Below are 23,786 nucleotides of genomic sequence, written 5' to 3'. Positions count from 1 at the left end.
AAGGAGTGCTAATGTGTTTGCCCTCCATTTTTTTTTTTACTTTGCCAAGTCATCCTAAAAGGACAATGACGGAAAGATGTGGGCCAGTGAGGCTATGGAATGAGTTTTCCTACCCGGCCTCTACCATGATTATTAGTTACATGTGCCTAACTACCAATGACTGGGAAAGATCAAGCATGGAACTTGTTTAGTGGATGCGGTACAAGAAGTCTCATCATCAAATGATAAAAGTATAAAACTAAGAAGGCATCAATGTTTAATGTAATTTTCTAAGAATTTTATTTTTCTTTTTTATTTAAAATCTATAATTCTCTAAAACAATATTTTAAGGCTACCGTAGATTTTTTTTTCCCCTTCTTGATAGAAAAAAGTTAGATTTTTCTTTTTCTCTTTGATAGTTAGGATGTTTAAAGTTGATGATACTGCTTGTTTTTTGGTTTAGGTGATTCCTCGAGACATGCTGGGAAATTATCTTTGCACAACTTCTTAATTTTGTTTTAAGATGTTCTAAAAATGAATCTAACTTCAAACAAAAATTATATAAAAATAAATTATAATGATAACAAGGATTGTGCTTTGTAATAGCTAATTTCATTCATATCCTTTGTCAGATATTTGACATTTTTTTTTTTAATAAGAAAAGAAAATTACATTAATTGATGTAATTGAGAACATTAATCATTGATCTTGTATCTAGAATTCTAACTTTCCTATACATAGCTAGAGCAACAACATGCTTAAGTAATAGCACACATTCGTGCCAAGGATATACCCACACTCTTATAGTTGGTTTTGATTATAACAAACATATAAAGGTATTTCACAATTTTCCTTCAAGTATTGTTTTCCAGAGAATTCATATCAAAGATCGAATTTGATGAATGAAAGGAAGAAATGAAGATTGAAGTAATCAAATGGAGAGTATTAATAAGTTGGTATCAAGAATTGAAGAAGGTATCAAGAGTATCAGACCTCGAAATATCAAAGTCTTGAAATGCATTGAAGTACATAGAAGACATCAAGCATATAAGGTCAACATGAAGACTATTGAGGACCAACTGCAAGAAGAATAGAAGACCCTAACTGTGGCTCAATGTAAATAGTGCACACACCATACACAAGCACTACATTACATCTCATAATCATGCATTATATATTGCATCCTTAAGTTTATCTTAACCTAGAATGTCCCTAGGTGATGCCCTATGACTAAGTAACAAGACCCAATAAGTTTCGATACATGTTGGTTATAACATGTCATGACAATTGTTGTGACTTCAACATGGTTCATGTTCAAGGGCACTTTAGTCATTTCATATGACAATATCTGAAGATGATTTCTTCTATAAAGTCGTAGAAAAATCCAACACAACTTGAATCATTTCAATCCGAGTTCGAATGAGGAAGATATGACTATTTTTGTACAGTCTGTTTGAATAGGCCAAAAATCAAAGGCCTACCGGGAACTACTTGTTTAGTTCTGTTTTTGTAGAACTTAACAGGCCTTTAATGACCCGAGAGCAACCGGTAACTACTAGATAGTTTTGAAAGTTGCCCAATGGATGTATTCAAGACCCAACCGCTATATTCCAATGGATCTATTTCTCCAACGGGTACCTCAACGGGTAACTACCTGATGCTACCGGACATTTTACCAGCGGAGATAAAAAGTGTCAGTTAGACACAATTTCTAACTTCTATCTTAACCCACTACCTCTATAAATAGCATACACTTATGTACAATATAATAATTCTTAATACTACACATCCAAGTGCATTAATTGGGCATGAGAGTGAAGAAAAGAAACTCATATGTTTGAGTTCTAGTCTTGCTATTTGAGCATATATTCAAAGAAAAACACAACTCTCTCTACACTAGTCTTTTCCATTATTTGGCATTCTATTGCAAGAATTGAAAAGACAACAAGGTGCATTCTTTCATACATTGCATACTTGCATTACGCACCATATGAGGTAACATTCAACTTTTCTATTTCATTGAAATTTGTATTTGTCCTAGAGTTGGTTAAACTCTAGTATTAGACATTTGGTTTACACAATTGTTCTACACTGTATTAAGACAAGTGTGTAGCATTCTCTTATCCTTAAAAGAGTGTATAGGTCTCTCTCTATCTGTAAAGATTTGTAAGAATCCTCTCATCCTGTAAAAAGATTGTAAGGATTCTCTTATCTATGAAAAATATTATAAATGTCACCCTCTACCTGTAAATGAGATTTTGTAAAGGATCTTTTTATCCTGAAAAAATTGTTGTAAAGGTGATTCCTCCCCACCTACTGTATTGAAAGGGAGGAATTAGTGGATACCTTTCAAGGTGATCTTGTGAGAAGTGGACTAGACTCAGATTGAGTTGAACCACTATAAAATCTCTCTCTTGTGATTGTGTTATCTTTTATATTCTGCATTCACTTTGCATTCACATATTTGGGGAACTTTAAATCTAAAGAATTTTTAAATCCACTAGTATAACCTATTCAACCCCCTCTAGGTTATTTCAATTCGTTTGACGGCTTAATAAAAAAAAATTGATTTGGGAGAATGATTTATAAACATCTGAAAAAAGGGGGTTTACACTCCAAGGCCACAAACAAATGTTATTGTCTTGAATCAAGCTATGCAATTCCTCCACATCACTCAAAACTTGTGTCACATTCCACCCTTCGTCCTTAGATTTCTTCAGACTGTAGAGAATGCTTCTGGAAACTACATCAATGTTGTTTCTAGTCATCAAATAATCTGCACAAAGTGAGACAAATTTTCCTTTAAATATTACTCCACATGCCCATCCAAAGTAATTTTGAGACCTATTAGAAACACGAACACGTGTACAAATCAAAATGGGGAAATCATGAAATAGGCACACGGGGGGGGGGGGGGGTGTGATATCTATGAAGGTTCAAGATCATTGCAACAGTCAAAAGAAACCGATGTCCATCGGTTTATATTAGTAACAACCACCATAGGATTCGGCTTAACCTTAGAATGTACAACTTGATTTCTATTTAATCACGTGAAATAGCCTGATATAATTAGAATAGAATCAAGGATACATCTAATGGTGGCAATAGCCTCAAGAGTAGCCTTGCAGAAGATGAAGGTGTCATCTGCAAAGACGAGGTGAGATACTTCAGAGGCATATCTAGAGGTCTTAATACCTTTGAAAAGGTTGAGTTCTCTATGGGTGGTAAGAAGACAGGATAGACCCTCCATAGCCACAATGAAAAGAAAAGGGCTCAAAGGGCATCTTTGTTTAATCCCTTTGGAAGGTTTAAAAAAATTCAAAAGCAGAGCCATGCAATTTAATGGAAAAGGATGAAGAACTGATCAAATAGCAAATATGATCTCCACAATTATCTCCAAATCCCAAAAATCAAAGAGAGCATGCAAAAACCCCCATTCCAGTTTATCATAAACTTTGGTCATATCCAATTTGATTACCACAAACCCCGTCTTACCTTTTTTTTTTTTTTTTTCATTTTGAGAGAATAAAAAATATCCTATGCAATTATAATGTTCTATTCAATTTGTCTTTCAGGGACAAAGGCAGCCTGGAAAGGGAAAATGAATTTGTGAAGATGTAATTTAAGCCTATAAACCAAAAATTTTGCAACAATTTTGTAAGTTACATTGCAAAGCTACAAAATGTGTTTGATGATTATAAGTGTAGAAAAGAAATACGTCCCAGCAAAAGGATTTGGAGACACGAGAGCCAACGATCTCCTTTGATAGGTTGCCCAAATCTACGACTTTAGTAAATATTACTTTTTATTTTTTCCTTTTGGGTTACAAAGTAGGGGGATACAGGGGGGTGGGGACTACATATGGGGTAGGAGGCCTTGGGTTCGCGCAAGTGCTCCACTGCACTATGCGCTAAGCAACTGACCACAATACACCTTAAATAAAAAAAAAAAAAAAAAACCTACTTTAGGAAGTGGAAAAATGCCTCCTCAAGCTCACTATAACTTCCCCTATCCCTTGGATACAATTTCATTCTTCCCCTTTGTCTGTCTATTGGTCTTTGTTCATTGGGTGCAGAAGTTATAAGAGGAGGGAGGGGGGTGGGGGAGGAACCACAAAGGGTTTAGGTCACAGAAATGCTTTCAATAAGCAAGTAGATTCAATATGAGTCGATATTATAAATCCCAATGCCAAGCCAGAGGACAACCATTGGCCAGCCATTCTATAGGAAAAGAAGGCCAGTTAAAGGGCACCCACCCAAAAGCAGCCTGCGCGGATGAAAGATGGTACCCTAGAAGTAATACCAAAGTAATATGTCCTCCATTTCAGTACACTTGTCTAGAAGTGTATTTGATGATAGGTGCAGAAAAGAAATACACCTTCCAGTTAATTCGTCTTCTCTATTCTTTTAAAGGGCCATAATGCAGACTTAGTTGATGCCAAAATGCTTCTATCACAGCTCAAGATTATTGGATGAAGTAGTGATTTTGAGGAGTGATCTTTTGGGGTGATTCCAAACATTAGGGGCTTTTAATTCAGTTGTTTAGTGGGGCTTGCTTAAATTTAGGGTAGAAGAGGTCGAGATAAGATAACCATTGATTAATTAGTCTGGGTGTTTGTAGTGGTGGTTGAATAGTTCCTACTGCACTGAATCACTCTCAGGCCCAAATAAAGTATCCAATAACTATGCCTACTGAGGTCAACCTCATTTCTCATTATGGTAGAATTGTTTGTTTCTCATGATCTGCATCAGGGGAATAGCCTAAAGTAAAATAAATAAAAAATAAAAAAATTTACAGTCTTGAAGTCCTAGCAGTGAAGCTGCCCAAATGTCAATTTTTCAGTCCTAACTCCTACTAATGTAGCTGCCCAAATGTGTTTAGTTATTAAACATACAAAGACTGCATGCCATGAATCCATGATCCATCATTTGGCCTCTCTTCCCCAGAATTTAAGCACATCTTGTTAAATTGATCTAAGAAACAAATCAAACATTGTATAGGCAATTCTGGTTTCAAATATTTTTCCAATATAACTGCAATGAACTCATATTGGTTATATAGCCAATACCCTAGCATAATGTATGTGATTAGAGAGTATTGATAACATAAGCTCTGATTGGATTAAAATCATAGACATAATCTATTTGTAATAGAGATGTTGCATGTCAAGAAGAATGTCAGTCACAGCATTCCAAGTTGGGTTTCCACATTAAATTGCACTATGTAGCAAAATCCATGTCTGGAAACAAAACTGAAATAAACTGTTAGCATCTTCAAAGTAAATCTACGTGACTAGAGTTCTAAGTCCCTTATAAAATTGTCAAGAAATTAAGTGTGACATTTCATTGCACATCGCGAAGAGAAGGAAAGCAACAACTTTTTTCATTCTAAGCTGACCCTAAGACATAATAAAAACACCCTTTATATAGCTTACAAGTTTTCTTCATACTTGCAGAAGCGATACACATGTTTCAAGCCAAATAATACATAACAAGAAAACTTTAATATCGTCCAAGTCAACTGAACAATGGTGTATCAGAAAATAATAGATCTAAGATGAAGTCAAAGTATAATATGGTGAAGTACTCTTAACAGTCAACTGAACAAATAGTTGATGCTGAACCTGCAGCAAATAACAAAGTCTCAGATCTACAACCTCTCAACCAAATGAAACTCAAATCAACATCGGATAGTCACACACAATAAAGAAGATTACTTAACAAATCTTACAGCCAGTTCCTAACCATATTCACTGTTTATTGCTTCAATAAACTTTAAGCAAATAGCCTGTTCCTGGAAAAACATGAGCACTATTTTGGGGTTACGATATCTAATATTCCGTCGCTTGTGTAGGGCTTTGCTATATATTTGTAGTGAGTTCCTTTCTCCGTAATCTGAGAGGTGTGAGGATTTGTGACTGTAATCCTATTCTCCATTGATAGTGAAGCAAATCTCATCTCATAGTATGTATAGCCAATCTTGCCGAACCACACAATTTGTGTGAGAATTGTGTGATTGTGTGATTGAAATTCCCATCGTTTTTCTGAATCATTTTAGGTTTTCGTGCACTGGGTTGCTCTTTTTTTTTTTTCTCGTTTTCTACAAGCTCAGCATCACCCTGCCAACATAGTTACCAATTCTGGACATCTGATGACCGTTTTTTACACTCAGATTGATGTTTTGGTAAGCATGGAAAAATTCCCTCTTGTATTATACTATTAATAGCTCTTTGTGAAAGCATTTATGAGGTCCACATTCCGTTCTTGTTAGGTCGAATTACAATGAAATAAATGAAAGGTTCTATTTGCCAGCCCGTAGGGAATAACACTTAATATAAGATTGGTTCACAAGTGATCCATTCCAGGTAGGATTTTTAGTAAATTCAATAAAAATAAGATAGTATGACAAATAGTACGAACAAAACAGAAATAAGAGAATGAAAGGAAGAATGGGGTAGGTGAATAGGTTGGGTCGAGTATCTCACTCTTCCTTAGGGCATCTCACCCAAGCTGTCTCTCACAGCACTGCATCTCACAGTTCTCTAGCACAAAGTTTTTTTTTTTCCATGCAATCAAATTCGTGTTCAATGTTGTAGCCTCTTACAAACTTATATAGAAGACTCAAAATTGACCCAAACACTAAAAATGAAAGGCCTAACCCAATCCCTAACTAATTGGGAAACCTAAACTGACAAGGAACCTTAAATAACAAAGGAAGTAGATTCAAAACAGGACTCTAACTAAACTAATGATTTAAATCCCGTTTTCCTACTTTCTACCCATATTTTAGGTCTATCAAAGTGGTCCATTATAAAGAAAACCCATGGGATCAAAGGCCCAACACATACATAACTCAACCCAAGGCTTATTTGCAATAAAATAAGGGATAATTTATAGCGCCACCCCCTGGAGAATGCCACAATTATAAGACCACCCCCTCTGTTTCACCAAATTAGACTCAAACCCCCTACTGTCAGTCACTGTTAAGGAATGGTATGAAATGACGTTTTTGTCCTCATGAGTAAAATATTGATAAGTTACCCATTTTCATTATCCCAAAAATACCCCTCTTTACCATTTTACCATTTCATTCTCCTTATCTCTTTCTCTCCTCTCCTTCTTTCCATACCTGCGACCAAGGGTTCAGACAAGTTCTAGCCGAGTACTGTTAGTTTTGTCGCTGGCGAATACTTCTCCTTTCGTCTCCAGTGAGAAGTGCGCTTCCCATCGCTACCATCTTAGGTCGCCAACGAGAAGAAGTATTCGCCGAGCCAACCTTCTTTCATGGGCTCATCATCTTGCTCACGTTGGGAAATTGTTGGACCTTATCGATCCATCCATTCAATCTCTGGACAGAGTTCAAGCGCTTTTTTTGCGAGTCTTTTTTTCAATAGTGAGATAGAATAAGAAACCACAGAATTCAAAAAATTATCTCGGTAAAGAAGAAGAATAAAGAAAAGATCACAGTAAACCAGTGATTGAAACCCCCACCGAAACAAAAAAAGGGGGAGAGGAGTACAATTAGAAACATCAAAAAAATATATTTTTTCCACTACAAAACCATTCCATCAAAATCAAAAATTTTTAACGAGTTCAATGAAACAAATCAACAAAAAATAACGAACAAAAGAAGAACCATTGGAGATCATACATAGCAAGATCAGCAAAAGAGAAAGGCTCTAGGAAAATGCTACATGCGTCTTCTTCGTATCCATCTTGATCGGCTCCTGGTCCTGGAGGCATTGGTGCCAATTCGACAGGATTCTCAACAGCCGAAGTGAAACCCTCCATCAATTAACAGAACTCAACTGAATAAAAGGGTTGATCGAAGTTAGACCCAATAGAAACGAGAAGATCAAAGAGAGAGAAACATATATAGGTAGAAGGAACCCGATGAAGAAAAGGATTAAAGGCAAACCCTAGAAAGTAGAAAGAGTAAGAGAAAGGATGTTCCAGTGGTCAAAGGAAGGAATTGGAATTTTAATCCCTTTAATTGATTGATCTTTGAAGTAATTTAAGTAGTTTTTACTCGGTGAGGGTCTGACAGAGTTAGAGAGAGAGAGAGAGAGAGAGTCTAGGCAGAGAAGAAGAAGGTCCGAAGCATGAAACAATGTCCAAAGAAGAAGGGAAATAGCAAGACGAGTTCCAGATGAGTTCCGTCGCCGGGTGAAAGAAATACTAACTTATTGCAAGGGTATTTTAGGTACTTTATATTTAATAAGGGTATCTTGGTATTTAAAATAAAATATAATTGCTGACATCAGCATATATGGTATATTCCATAACAGTGATTGATGGTAGGGGGTTTAAGTCTAATTTGGTGAAACAGAAGGGGTGGTCTTATAATTGTGGCATTCTCCAGGGGGTGGCGCTATAAATTACCCTAAAATAAGCCATTAAGTGACTTATCTGCAACAATTCGCTTTCTCTTAGAAAAAATTCGTCCTCGAATTTTGTAGAGTGTGAGGGTGATTATAGCATGGTGCACGTCCCTCTTCAAGTCGTAGAAAAATTCAGTAGTTCTTTGATAATAAGGATGTAGTCTAGAATGTGAGGAGTTTGATCTTCAAGATACTTTAATAAGATGATGAACTCCACATGTTCAGCTTCAACAACCTCAAATGTATCCATGGGATCATCCACATGAACGCCTTCAACTACTGTGTTCTTGACCTCTACAATTTCAATCTAAAGCTCCTTAGGATCTTCCTCTTGGTTGTTCACAGTCATCACAGATGTTGAAGCACCATTCTCCTTGGATTCGATCTCCTTGTCCACAATTGTGACTATTTTGCTTTCGACTTCATCCACATTAATCTCTCTGATAGGAACATTTTATGACTACTTCTCCCTCGATAGTAGGAGTGGCTGGATTTTCACCAACACTAACCTCAAATTCTGACTCTGGTTCACTGGTCGAATGTGTCTTCTCTTGTTGCTCCTTTGCAATAGAGGCCGATGATTCCTTTATGCTCTTGTCAATTGTGAGTGGCTTTTGGAAATTTGGTGGAGAGAAGTACATTCTTCGTTCATACTTAATCTCTCTGATAGGTGTATGCCCGCCAACTCGTACTACATCTCGTCCCAAGTTCTAGGCTCACGCCCTTGAGCTTGAAGTTGTCTTTCACGGACTTTCCATTGTATTCGAACACGATCTCTTAACTGGGAACATGCATATTGGAATCTTTGTGTCTCTATCAAGTTATAATTGTCAAAGTACACGTCCAATTCATGCACCCATTCAAGGAATTCCCACGAAAATAATGTGGCTAAGCATTAGATTGGGCAGCAGTAGCCTCCTTCAATTCTTCGAACTTTAGGTCCATAGTATCCATCCTTGTGTTCAGTAGTTGGAGGGATTTCATCACATCCTCCAATGAGTATTGTTTGGAGCTCTCTTCAGCCATAGCTCCGATACCAAATAATGTAAGATTGGTTCACAAGTGTTCCAATCCCAGGTAGGATCTTTAGTAAATTCAATAAATATAAGATAGTATGACAAATAGTATGAACAAAACATAAATAAGATAATGAAGGGAAGAATGGGGTGGGGGAATAGGTCGGGTCGAGTATCTCACTCTTCCCTAGGGCATCTCACCCAAGCTGTCTCTCACAGCACTGCATCTCACAGTTCTCCAGCACAAAGCTTCCTTCTTTTTTTTCATTCCATAAAATAATTTGTATTCAATGTTGTAGCCCCTTACAAACTTATATAGAAAACTCAAAACTGACCCAAACACTAAAAAGGAAAGGCCTATCAATCATTAACTAATTGGGAAACCAAAACTGACTAGGAAACTAAAATAACAAAGGAAATGGACTCAAAACAGGACTCTAACTAAACTAATGAATTAAATCCCGTTTTCCTACTTTTTACCCATATTTTAGGCCTATTAAAGTGGCCCATTACAAAGAAAACTCATGGGATCAAAGGCCCAACACATACATAACCAAACCCAAGACTTATTTGCAATAAAAAATAAGCCCATTTAGTGACTTATCTGCAACAGCACTACTTTAAGGTTATCTTACTTGATCCTTGCTCTGTTGTTATTATTCTCTTCTCCTTGGGTCAACGGGTGAGAATTGAGAAACAAAAATTGGAGAGAAAGTAAGTAAAAATAGCAGATTTAGGCTCAAAACAAGGGATGTCAGACATGAAATCAATGGTTTCGGGAAGCCTGTTAATGTGCACCAAACAAGGCGTATGCCCGGCCTGAATCAGCATATTTTTGTGTTTTACTCCCCATACACAGAATGGGATTTTATGGGTTCTCACTCTGTCGTTTGCAAGAAGAGAGTTTTCAAATGGCTTTGGGAGCAGCCCTATGAAAGGGGCAAAGTGGAGAGATGGGAGGACAAATGCCTTGGTGGTGTAGCAAGACATATGGCAGTAAGGCAGAGAAAATGTGAGAAAAGAAAGATATATGGAGAAGCTCGATCAAGAAATGGTTCTTTGCGCCATCATGGAAACCAAGTGGTGGGAGGGAAGAAGGGATAATAGAAGAACCAGAAAAAATACAGGAGATTGTGAGTCTGATGAATGTGAGGGGATGAAGATGAAAGACACAAAGGAAGAGGTGAGGAGGTTGGGCATAAACATGGCACTATTTCATTGGAAATGTAAAGAAATCTCAGTTGGAAAGTGCCGGTGAAAGCCCCATGGATAATAGTATATTTAATAACATAGACTTGCTAATTCTAATAACTACTTGCAGCCAAAGGTTCTACCCTAGAAGACTTCTACTAACAACAATTAAATGCATTTCTTTAATTTCTGTAACAACAAGAATACTCTCAGAAATAAAATAAATCATGACCCTACCAAACACTAAACCCTTGGGATTTGCACGCCAAATTGGGTTCAATTTGTGGTATCAATGCAAGGCTATTGTATCAACACCACAAAGTCCACAGCATAAGCTTGAAAAAAATCAATGACCATATTGCATAGCTTGTGCAGGGCCTGTTGCCTTTACATCTATATTTAGAATTTAGAGTTTAGAACAAACTCTATTCAACTCCTAAACTAATCCTGAAATAAAAATACAAGCAGCAAAACCCTACCTGATGCCACTTGCTTTTGCACCCCTATTAGTTCTAGGAAAGTAGAATTGATTACACAAACTGTAAGAGAAAACCAAATGATAATCCAATTTACACTAAGACTAACAACGGCAAGGTTGCAGGTTAAAACAAGGAAACAGCCTCTCCAGAAAAAGTGGGGCAAGGCTTCAGGCATATGCCCCTTCCCAGACCCTGCAGTGGCAGGGGACTTGTGCACTGGGTACGCCCTTTACTCTAAGACTAACAAATAACTGAAAAAAAAACAACCAAACTTGTAAGACCCCATGACCAGGACTAAAAGACTCCTACTTGAACCACAAAAACTAACTGCATCAGGTTCCTAGCCCTCTTCCTCTTATTCTTTGATGATGTTGCCTCAAAAAAATCGAACTCTTTAAGAAAAAAAGAGTAAAAAAATTTCACTAATAATTCAGAAACAAATGATTTGGCCTAAAAATTCGGAAACTTTTCAAACCTTAATATAAAAAAAAGGGACGCGAAAATTCAGATCTTCAATTCCTAGCCTCCTCCTTATTTGTTTGTATTTATCATGGATGATTTAATCAAAGACATTCAAGATCAGGTTTCTTGGTGTATGATTTTTGCTGATAATATTGTAAAAAAGAATCGATAAGTGCCAAGTTGGAGTTATAGAGATCAACCTTGGAATCAAAAGTGTAAAGCTAAGTAGAACGAAGATGGAGTATATGATGTGTATCGTAATACGTGTATAAGGGTAGATTTGTCCATAAGGGCATTATGGAACTTATACTCATATCTCATTTATTATAAATAAAGGGGCTGGTGTCAGTCTAACAGAAGTCAAATTTTCCCAAAATCACAATGGTATCAGAGTAAAGATCCATCTCAAGGATTCTGACCTAATGCCTAAACCCTCCACTCTCATCGTCTCTCTAGGGCAACAAGGCCTCTTTCACCCTCAGTGGTAAATTTTTTCCCACCAGGGGCCCTCTGGTGATTGGTTCTCTATGTTTTGAGCAGATCTATCATCTATGGTGATGTAGGGAGGGTGCCTAGGCAACTAGGTTTCCTACAAGGGTCAATCCACTAGAGTAAGGAATACTCAATAGGTCTTGAATTGGGTTGGATTCAAAGTTGCTCAGCAAAGTACAGATTTAACATGCAAGATAATAGACAAATTAACAGGGCAGCTTTGGTCAATAATAATCTAAGCATGAAAAATACTTAAACTACCCAAGCGTCAAATGGGGGTATGGGGAAGGGAACATGGCAGCAAATATGTGTTAGGTTTAGCACACATCAATCAAGACACTAAGCATAATAAGCAACCCGCGCAATTCTCTGAAATCAGTCAACTAATAAGGTAAAACAGCAGGGTTTAATTTCAGGTTTCAGCAGAAAATAGATGGTTTGAAAACAGAGATTAATTTCAAATTTCAGTGGGGGAGATAATGAGGATAATAGGCAGTCAATGGATGTGGAACAGGGGGGGTTTTACTTACCTTCTTGCTGTCCCGATCTGAGAAGAAATGGAGAAGCCGAAGTCCTCCAAAACAGAGGTGCAGTCCACCTTATTTGACGAGGAAAAAGGTCCAGCTTGATGATGTAGTGCTCAGCAGTAGCCCAGCTTGATGATGAGGAACTCAGCAGCAACCCAGGTGGGGTTTATTCAATGGAGGTGATCTCCAGTTACTGTGGACAATGGCTGCAATAGTGCAGCAGCAACAGAGAAAACAGAAATAGCAAAAGAAAGATGAAAGTCGAGATAAGAGAGAGAGTCGAGAAAGAGAGAGAGACCGAGAATAAGAGGAGATCGTGAGAGGGAGAGAGGGACGCTGGCTTTGCCTTTTTTTTTTTTAACTACTTTCATTCCTCTCATTGTGGCCAATGACCTTACATAAATAATAGGATAATTACTAAAAAGAAAAGGCTAATCTAGGAACATAATCTCAGAAATATAGAAGTTTCCTAAAAAAACAAATAGGAGTGTTATTTAGTTTCTTACTTAACTCAATGACCTAAATAAACAAAATCCTAGGAAATAAAACTACTAACATATCAGATTTGGTGGAGGCCACACAATCTTGGCAAAATCCTAGGAATTAAAACTACTAACATATCAGATTTGGCGGGGGCCACACAATCTTGGCAAAGAAAGGAAGGAGAGGACTCGATCCAGCGCTGGGAAGGCTGGATCGAGCCTTCCTTTTCTTTTCTTTTTTTTCTTCTTTCTTCTGCTTCTAATCCTCCAACCACAAAGAAGGTTGGGTCTTCTTCTTCCTTCGGCTGTACGTCTTGATGTCCCCATCATATGGTGTTTCAGATCTGGAAAAAAAAAAAAAATTCCTTGGCTATAGTTGAAGTAGCATGTGTACTCGAATGTTTGATATTGGTTTGTCGATTATTTGAGATCAGTAGTCATGTTGGATGTTACTACCGCAAGAATGATAGATCGTTCAAATTAAAGTTTCAATGGCAAATCCATAATATCTGAAGCAAAACTGGTATTTAAAAGTAATAAAAAGAAACCGGGTAGTTCTGGAATTAAAGCTTTAAAATAATGGACTATTCTGGAATTAAAGGAGAGTGGGATAAATAGAACTAAAGTTTTGACACAAGGGGGTTTTGTGTAATTAAGGTAGTCTATCCTTGTAATTTGAAAACTCTTGCCTTCTTCAACCTTTAGATTTCAAGAAAGAAACTTGAAGCCAGTAGTAACAGAACTTCTCAAATCAATCTAGAATCTCAACCGAGTTCCAAATTGCAAGAGAAATTCAGGGGGCAACTTTGTATTCCCCAACTCTATCAAACCCAACCAATAGATGGACTCGAGATCCAAAGGATCGAAGCAAACAAATTCTGCAAGTTGTATCTGGCGGTAGAACCCAGATTTGAATCTGGTTTTGTTTCAAACAATAAAGGAAACATCTAGGACCAAGATTCTAGGGTTGGAGTCGCTTGGAGACCAACTTTTTTGGACCTGAACCAAAAGGCAAACAGAGTCCTGCGACTTCTGCCAGTGGAGTTCCAGCAAGCCCTTCTTAGATCGGTACTGCCGCAGGTACAATGAACAGTAGCAAAGCTGGGTAAGAACTTGAGTATGATCTCAAATTATAGAGGTTATTTGGAGTGAGAACCTTGATCATTTAAAGAAGAAGAAGAGATGGGAAAGGGGCAGAAGCACGCACAACAGCCATGGGTCCAAACCAAAGCTTCATTCAGCTTTCAATTTCAAAAATTTATTCTCATCGTTAGCCACTATAAGAGTATTTAAAGACTTAAAACTATCCTACTTTCCTATTCTAAATCTTAAACAAATTTTTTGCATCTAATCCAAAATGGAAACAAAATCTCACTCAAATAAGAATAAAATTTGACTACCAAACTAAGTTCTAACCCTAAAAAGGAAAGAAATAGAGAAATAAACCAAATTAAAAAAGTAGATGTAAATCCAATGCCCAACTGCATTACTCTAAGTTACGAAATATGTGGCAGGAGCTGGATTTTTATGAATATTTTCAGGCTACTTGTCCTACTAATGCTACAACTTTTAAGAAGTGTGAAGACAAGCTAAGGTTGTATGACTTCCTGGCTGGTCGGATGTTGAGTTTGATCATATTTGGGCACATGTTCTTAATCGTTACCCCTTCCCAACATTAGAACAGGCCTATTCTATGGTTCAGTTTGAAGACAGTTTCCGTACTGCCATGCCACAACCTGTAACATAAGAGCTATCAGCCTTATAATCTGGTCAGAGTACCGGATCTCAGTCTCATGGTGGTTCTACATGATCTACTGATAAGTCTACTGCAGAGAAGGAACATGTGAAGTATGATTATTGTAAGAAGCGGCACACTAAAGAATATTGTTGCAAAATTCATGGCCCGCCTATCAGTTCTCATGGTCGTGGTCGTTCAAATCAATCCCAAGCAAACCAATCTGAGACTTTGATACTTTTGATGTTGCTGCCCCCATTGGTGCTTCTCTTTCACAGGATGGGTTATCACTTCTATGTCATCTGATGACCAAGTTGGAGTCATCATCATCTACTGCTACTGCTGCCTCTATGTCGGTTACATCTGAGTACCATGCCAATTCAGGTATTTCTTTTGGTGGTCATTACACCACTGTTGTATCCACACCTTGGATAATTGAATTAGGTGCAACTGATCATATGACTGGTTCTTCCAACCAATTTTTTCAATATTCTCCATCTTCAGATAAAGATAAAGTCCGGGTCACTGATGGTTCCCGCTCCTCTGTTTCAGTTGTGTCTTTCAGGACTTGGTGACAGGGGCAATGATTAGCAGTGGTACAGTGCATGGTGGTCAGTACTTGCTTGCAGTGCTTCATCCTCTATTGATTCTACTTAGGCTCATCACACTGATTTGTATTTTGCATTGTCCAAGTTATATCAGTAGCATCAGTGTTTGGGATATTCACCGTTAGGGACTTTGGCTAGCGTTTTTCCTCATTTATTTAAACGGCATAATCCGAACCTTTTTTTATGATGCTTGTAATTTTGCCAAGCAAATCAGGAGCTTTTATTCCAGTTCAAATAATAAAAATTTTGTTCCTTTTCATTAATACATTATGATGTGTGGGCACTGCTCATCATGTATCTGTGTTTGGATATTGGTGGTTTGTTATATCTATTGATTTTCGTACTCAGCTTACTTGGAACTATTTGTTGCACTATAAGAGTGAGTTTTTTCACTGTTTTCAGTTATTCCATCGTTTGGTTCAGAATCAGTATGATACTCGGAACAAGATATTTCGCACTACCAATGGTGAATATGTAGATGGTGCTTTCCCATCCTACCTTGTTGATCACAACATTATCCATCAAACTAGTTGTGTTGATACTCCAACACAGAATGGAGTCGCCGAACAAAAGGATATACATTTGTTGGAAGTAGCCAGGTCTTTAATGTTTAAGATGAAAGTACCAGCCCAATATTGGAGTGAGGCGGTCCTTACTGCAGCATGTCTCATCAACAGGATGCCATCTAGGATCTTAGATGGCCACTGCCCTATTGAGGTACTTAGTTGGTCCTCCTTTGTGGTTCCTCCCAAAGTATTTGGTTGCCTATTTGCTCGTAATCATCACAGTCACGGGAAGTTTGATCTGCATGGTCTTCGGTGTATTTTTATTAGATATTCCACTACATAGAAATGGTACAAGTGTTACCCCCACCCCTCTCGTCGTGTGTTGGTCATGATGGATGTTGTGCTTCACAAGATGGAAGTCTATTATCCTGTGTCAGCACCTCTTCAATGAAGTTGCCTATGCCAAACAAAATCGATTAGTTGTCGTAACTTGTAACGTTTTGATAATTTCTCCTAGTTGCAAGATCAGCTCCAATAGACCATTTTCACATCCAACAACATGCCTTATTGATGATTACTAATGTTCAGTTGTTGATAACCGCAGAAAAAAAGATCCTTAAGTGGATCAATTGATTGCATTGGTCAAAACAATATATGTCTACAACAATATAGGATAATAGGATTGTGAGAATCCGCATTGCATGGTGCCATGGACAAATAGAACAACTATAAAAAAATGAATTTTAAAAAAAGGAGAAAGAATGCTGCTAGGCTGTGTAGCATAAACTAGCTAAGAGTGTCAATTTGGGACAAAAACAAGGAACCGTCCCACAAAAACTCGGTACCAGACCATCCCATTTATAAACAGGACAGTATTGTGATCTGATTTTGGTACAAAATAATAAATGGGACAGGATGGTTGAGACAGGATTCCTAACGGTAATAGTACCAAAATACCAGTAGGTATCAGATGGAACTGAAACTGCCAAAACTATTTCAAAAGGAATATTTCATGTTCTTTTGTTTAATTTTTTTTATGTCTATAGTTTGATGTATTTGGATGGTATTTTCTCTTATGGAGGTTTCAGCTAATGGACTTTTAGTTTTGTTACTATCAACTTGTTTGGTGATGCCATGATGGCACTAAAACTATACCGGGGCTTGTTTCTTTGGTCATCAGCAATTCTTAGTTATCATTTTGATAAGTTTACGTGTAATCGAGAGTTTGAAGAAGTAATAAAGCTACGAAATTCATCATGGATTATATTCCAAGTTGCTTTTGAAAGTAAGGGACACCTTAGATTTCATGATAATGAAAACATTTGCAACACTAATGATGAAACCATTGAAGTCTCCCTTTTCTAAAGTTCGTAGAACTGTTTAGGAACCGCTACCATCCCATCTAGTTAATAATCAGACGGGGACCTAGTTTTACTCCCATTAACTAAAAGGAACAGTTCTAGGACTGGCACTGTTGGTACCGATACCTTTATGGATCCGTCCCAAATACCGAGAACCATCCTGATTGAAAGCCTTAACACTAGCACCTCCCTATGGCTCTCTCTCTCTCTCTTCCCTCCTATGACATGACATATCGGAGAGGGATATACAAAAGGAGGTGCTAGCGTACGCTATGCATCCGAACAGGGAACCAATCCCATTGAAAAATATGGATGTTCAATCACATGTTGCATTTGTTTCAAATCCTAGAGATGCACTTTGGATTAACAAGTTTAGGAATCACTTCAAAACAAAGCCTCAAGATCCTAACTTCAAGAAACCAAAAGGTTTACACAAAGCAACATAATAGCATAACATTGACATGAATATAAAATAAGAAAATCAAGAGAGAGAAAAACAGAAACATTCATCCAGGTCATGTTCAAAAGAGAATTAAATCTTACCTTGATACAACACCAACCCTGGAAAGGAAAAGGAATCAGGATGACCCACCAAAGCAGATCTCAAGGCCTTTCACACCAATCCCAGCTATTAAGCATTGAAACCCGCATGACTCGAGCTCAACAATTACTTTATCAACAACTGTCCCTGATAAAACTTATTCAAATGGTCAAGGACTCCATCTTTGAGTTGAAGTGTTGAACACTATGAAGAAAAAGTCGAGAACATCAAAATAACACATTTTTTTTAGCAAAAAATGGCACCATAAGAATTTTCAGGCCATTCAAACTTAAGCTCATCATATGTCAAGAGTGATGTGGAGCCAACATGGGAGCTCATCCAGCCATGGGGCTCACACAAATTGAAGACTTTATGGACAGCTTAACTAAAGTGATTACATATGCCTACTGATTTGGATTTTCTTGTTTTCTCTGAATTTTCGTCTGTAACAGTATTATTTTTCAATTTTGCAGCAATATGGGTTTGTTGGTGGTCCATTGAGTGATCTGGTTATTGATTGTTATTTCGGGTGATCAATATTTTATGCGGGTCAAGTTTGACATAGTTTTTGTTTAGATCTAGCATTAAGAGTTTCTGTTTGGATTTTAAATAAGAGAGCAGTTTTTTTTCTTTTTTCCAGCAATTTCAATGCAACTTTATTTCAAGAAAAGCTTGCTTGTTTAGCATGATTTTGATGCCACTTGAAAGGTAATCTAGTTACCATTGCAACCGTCCAATGATATCAATCTAGCAAATCTGACCGAACTTGAAAGCTGTGGATAACGTAGTTGTCATGCCATGAAGGTGAACCAAGATGAGGCCATGCATCATAGGTGAATGCTATATTCCAGGTATGTTTCATATCCAAACATGGTTCTTCATCTTCTGGGCCTTGGTAAGCCTTGAAACATAAGATAACTGGTGAAAATTGGCACAAGGCCCAGCTTGTCACCTTGGCTGCAGCTTGACAACTATGGAGGAAATGGGGGGTTGTCAGTCCATAACAGATCTTCTGCAATAATAAACAACCTTGGTTAAAAAATAACCATGTTTGATACCTCTAGACATTGTCCGACAATCCACACATTTCCCCGTTCACCGTAACTGAAAACCAAGAGCTAGTGAAACATCTCCTGATAATATAAGTCACCAGATCAAAAAATCCAAACCTTTCCAAAACATATGGTATAAAGTCCCATTCTTCCGTTATTACTCATAGTTGACTGTTAGACAAAAATTCAATACATAGTCCATGTACCTCAACCTAAAAAACCTAATGAATGAAGTCTTTATTGATTTTTTTTCTTTTGTAGAAATTAAGATCCCTCTCTAATTTGAAAGGCATGATTCTTCAGAGTCTTCTTTATGTTTCTGTGACTCTAGATATATGCTCAGAAAAACCCTTTCCTGCTTTTTATTGCTACAACTTGTTTGTGCCAAACTAGATCATACTATTGAAATCATTGTAGATGTTTCTACTGGACTAATTTCGGTCCTAAGGATCTGAGGTGGGATTTAGACAGTAGGCATTATTCACGACACAAAGCATCAGTGGGCACAGTTCATTTTCACAAACCCAATAGTGGTCATTTTGCAACTACGATTGCCCTTAGACTCCAAGTTTATCTTGGCTTTAATTTATACATTCTACTATCTATTTCCATTGCATTTCCATCTTGAAGTGCCTTTCATGGTTCATCTAAACCAAAACATTGAGTGAACAAGTAGGGATTTCATTCAATTACAGTAAGTGGGAAGACAATCAGCAGAAATAGGGAATAGAGCAGACAGAGAGCATATGCAGATGTATCATAACAGGGATGCAACCATAAGTTAAACATGGCAGAAATCCATAGTTCCTATCCAAGTTAAACAATATACTACCTAAGTCAGGCAATACCTGCAGTTTTGACAGACACAATTATTAAGACTAGTTTAATCAGTCCATCAGAAATGTTACAAGAAAGAAAATTATGATATGCTCAGCGGTAGGGTATAAAAGTCCTGCCACTTACAGTGTTTATTGAGAAAGAAATTGAATACTAGCCCATTGAAAAGAATGGCAGTAATGATAAATGTTAAAAATGCAAAATACATTAAAATTTGGATACGTGCTGGCAAAAATGTCAAAACACAGCCTCCACCTCCTGCCCCTGTCAGCTTAGAAGACAATTTGTACTTCAAAGTTGTTCGAAGTACAGTTTCTATAGAAGCATGGCTGACCCCCATGCATTGGAGCAGACCTTGATTCATCTCCATCAGCTCCTCAATCTTCTCTTCCTTCTTAGTTACAGACAGGTCATCATGAACAGGCGACTGAATAATTGTGGAGAGTTCTTTGCTGATGTAATCAACAGCAGAAAACACAGCATTCATGGCATCTGGGTGCCTAGAGGTCCTCTCAGAAACACCAGCAACTAATGCTTTTGTGTTCCTCCCAACTTTTGTGTTAGTAATGAGCATTCTGAGTGGCATACCAGACTTGATGCAGGTCAATTTACCCGACTTAAACATGATCATGTTGCCTGTACCAAACATAATACAATCTAGCTCAAAATATAGAAATCCTCTTGCAAATAAGAACAATGCTGCATTATTCATACAATAACATTGACAAGAAAAACAAAAAGTTAAAAGTCATATAATTAAGGGGAAAAGGTCAAACGATGAGGCAGAGCTGCACTGGCAGAAGCCATTCTGGCTGATCGCCTATTTCTCCTACATGGAGTAACCATTTGGGCATGTGTGACAGTTGGCTAGACGGGCATCCCCTCAATAGGCATCATGTACGAATTTAGTGACGTATCTCAACCATATGAACACTGGGGTTTTCCCCTTACGGAATTTTTTTTATTTTATTTTTAATCTTATTTGTCGCATTGATAACTTAATCATAATGCAATTATAACCAAGAACAAATGCTTGTTATGCTTATTATATTTACTTTGATCTTTCAATCCAACTCTTCATTTGAGTACTTTTTCTTTGCCAAATCGCCCTGGGCTTACACTATTATTTTTTTTATCAAATAGTACATGTCATGTTACGTATGCTCATTTTCTCTTGATAGATTAGATTTGCCTCCATTCTTCAAACGATAATTGACTGTTACAAACAATTTCCAAATCATCTAATCAAACATGAATAGATGATAATGAGGACATGTTTAAAAGTTTGGGCACCAATAAATAACCCCACCTGGCAGAAAAGCCATCTAACCCAAAAAACCGACTCACACACAACCACAAATATGTTAGGACAGGGAAATTTTTAATTGGCCAGTGTATACTGGTCCCATATATTTTAGTAAAGAGGGATAGAAAAAGTACTTAAACACAAAGGGAAACAAAGGGATGAACAAGAAGATCAGTATCATTTAAATTGCTCATAAAGATCGCATACCAAATGTGCTCACAGTGTTGTCTAGTCCAGACGGCTTGCCGTGAATTATTTTTTCAGCTTCAAAAGCCCACATGTTTACTAAATCGAGCTCGCTTTCACCAAATGTTAACCATCCTTGTGAGCTGAGATCCAAATTAGTAACATCTGACAGTGCAAGCAGAGCACCAGAGAGTGCAACACATAATGAAGCAGAAGAACCTAAACCCGCACCAAAAGGAAGATCAGAAGTGACCACAATTGTTGCAGGCTTCAAACTGAAAAAGATAAAAAGGGAACCAAATCAAGATCAAAATAAATGAAGGGAAAACTGGGAATATGGGACAGGTCTAGTTTAGAAAAGGGAATGATACATACCCTTGGATTGAAGTGTACAACCAGAGGAAAGCCAAAATTCCAGAAGCAAGTCCCACTTTTGCCTCTGGGATACTCTGTTCCTCGACAAGAACAGCAATAGATTCCATAGATTCTGAGGAACATGCCATTGGCTGTGAGGGAAGGGGAGCACTCAGGTCAGGAAGCATCTCCCTAATTCTTCTGATTGACCATAAAAATTCTAATCCCATGTCCTTGAGCTGAAGTTTTAGTAAGCCTTCACCATTCTCTGCCAAAAAGAAGGATGAAAAAGGGGATTTTTTTAGAAAATGCAACTAAGAGTAAACCCAAAATTAGATGAGTGCATGTACCATATAAATTGAGAAGCAGAAGGCATTTAGGGACAATAGTCATCAAATATCTCAGAACATGAAAATTAAAACCTTTATTCAATTATTCCATTCACCCTTTATTCAACTATTTCATTCGTCCTTTTGAGTTTGATAGACATCTATGAGGGATACCAGTAGAGAAAAGAAAAACAGAGAACTGGATCCATTTATTACCAATTAAAGAGAGAGAGAGAAAAAAAAAAAAGATCAAGGCGCAATATGGAATGATTGGAAATGTGATGAGTAAGTACTTGAAATTCTTCTCAGATAAAAATGCCAAAAGAACAAATTGTTGTGAGATAAGATGCAGAGATTTTTTTAAACTATCGTACCTGAATCGCTCGATATCTGCAGAGCAACTCGAGTGTAGAGATCGATGGAAGCTGCTATGGCTGTAGATCCATGGACCACAGCGTGCTCACCTGAAAAAATGATTTTCCCAGGAGCGCGAGTTCTAACCTCCATCCCTCTCGCTCTCTCTCTCTTCTTTTTCTTTCTGTGTTCAGTTCGCTAGAGACTGTACTTGGTGCGAAACTGAGTGAAATTTTTGAAAATACTCAAAACTCCTCCCTCCGAAGTGTGAGAGAACCGGTCGAGAATCGAGATCGGCTGCTTACTTCACTCACTGGCCATTCGACTCCGAGATATCCACCCACGGGGATGGGAAAAGTATATAATGTCGACAAAAAAAAAAGGCACCTAGTGAAGAACAGTTGCAGTCACCGGTGATTGAAGAAAGGTACAAGTGGTTAGGGAGGAGAGAGAAATAAAAAGGAATAATGATACTAGCAATAAAGGAAAGCGCGGAGGAGAGAGAGAATAAGAAGAACGTCACAAAAATTTGTAGCAGTGTGATAGATGTTTGCAGTTATTTTTTCTCTCTCTCTCCCTCTCTCCCTCTCTCCCTCTCTCTCCCTCTCTCTAGGCTCTACTTTGCAGACAAACCTCCACTTTGGGGTGTGAGAACAGGTCGAGATCGACTTCTCACTTTGCTAACTGGCCATCTGAGATATCGACCAGGTTACCTTTACACACTCGAAACAAAAAAAAAAAAACTAGTTTTACTTCATCTAATTTGTTACGTCCATTAGATTAGAATCAGTTCACCCGGAAGTAAAATAAGCAAGTTCATTTGGCTTCGTGGTATTAAACGCATTTTACGCCGTTTTTGGTATTATTTTCTTTTCTGTTTTTACCAATTTAACAAAAATCATTGATGAAAATCATCTTTTATCAAAACATAAAAATGGTTTGTTAACTACTATAACTACTTGAGAAAAAATTGTTTTTATTGAGAAATAGTTTGGTACCTCCATGTGTAAAATAATTTTTTGAAAAAATAAGTGAAGAGATGTTTCCTTCACCCATCTTCTTTATAACTCTTTTTCTTCACTTTGAACTGAAAAAAATGGGGCAAGGGACTTGAATTTCTAATTACGTAACAAATAATTACTTTACCCATCCATATTAGGACGTTAAGCATATGCTCATTAAAATTCAACATAAAAATAACTGAAAATCAATTTTGGTCAAAACACATAAATGACTCTTGATCTCTTTTTTGCATTTGCATTTTATCAAAATTTTTTTAAAATAAAAATAAGCTCCATAAATGATATCAAATGCAATCAAAACTGTTTTTGTGAACAAAAATCAAAAAGAAAAATGATACCAAATTATATTATTGTCCCACATTGTAAACCCACTTTTCCCCATCTTTTCCACTCTTTCCTTCTTTTATTATGGTTAATATTCGAGCCTCACTACGAGTGTTCAAAACTTCAAATCGATAGAAGAAAATAATGAACCGAGCCCTAGGTACTACCCTAGCGAGATGTGAGTGTTCGAATTGAGTCTTCAAAGATGTTGGTTGCCCTTGACCTTCCCTTCCAATGACATTCAAACCTTGTAGCATTGGCAC

The 23,786-nt window shown here is 37.3% G+C and overlaps 1 protein-coding gene across 6 annotated transcripts; it reads right to left on the bottom strand.

Moving 5' to 3' along the window:
- Positions 1-2,521: 2,521 nt before the first annotated feature.
- On the bottom strand, positions 2,522-22,852 carry LOC122081717 (mevalonate kinase). Of its 6 annotated transcripts, XR_006141172.1 has the most exons (7): positions 22,198-22,852; positions 21,516-21,762; positions 21,162-21,415; positions 19,871-20,284; positions 17,762-17,915; positions 12,530-12,732; positions 5,340-5,602 (listed from the first exon to the last, which is right to left on the bottom strand). XR_006141172.1 is itself a non-coding variant. In XM_042648922.1 (6 exons), the coding sequence occupies exons 1-5, from the start codon at positions 22,328-22,330 to the stop codon at positions 17,797-17,799; spliced, it is 1,167 nt and encodes a 388-aa protein (XP_042504856.1). In that variant the 5' UTR covers positions 22,331-22,852; the 3' UTR covers positions 2,522-2,755; positions 17,762-17,796. The 6 variants fall into 6 exon arrangements, 5 of the variants coding, with proteins under 5 accessions (XP_042504856.1, XP_042504858.1, XP_042504857.1 ...); XM_042648922.1 differs by lacking the exons at positions 5,340-5,602; positions 12,530-12,732 and adding an exon at positions 2,522-2,755; XM_042648924.1 differs by lacking the exons at positions 5,340-5,602; positions 12,530-12,732 and adding an exon at positions 4,956-5,230.
- Positions 22,853-23,786: the final 934 nt, after the last annotated feature.

The sequence above is a fragment of the Macadamia integrifolia genome, chromosome 6 (genome assembly GCF_013358625.1).
Source record: "Macadamia integrifolia cultivar HAES 741 chromosome 6, SCU_Mint_v3, whole genome shotgun sequence".
Lineage (NCBI taxonomy): Eukaryota > Viridiplantae > Streptophyta > Magnoliopsida > Proteales > Proteaceae > Macadamia > Macadamia integrifolia.
This window is presented reverse-complemented; position numbering and strand designations above follow the sequence as displayed.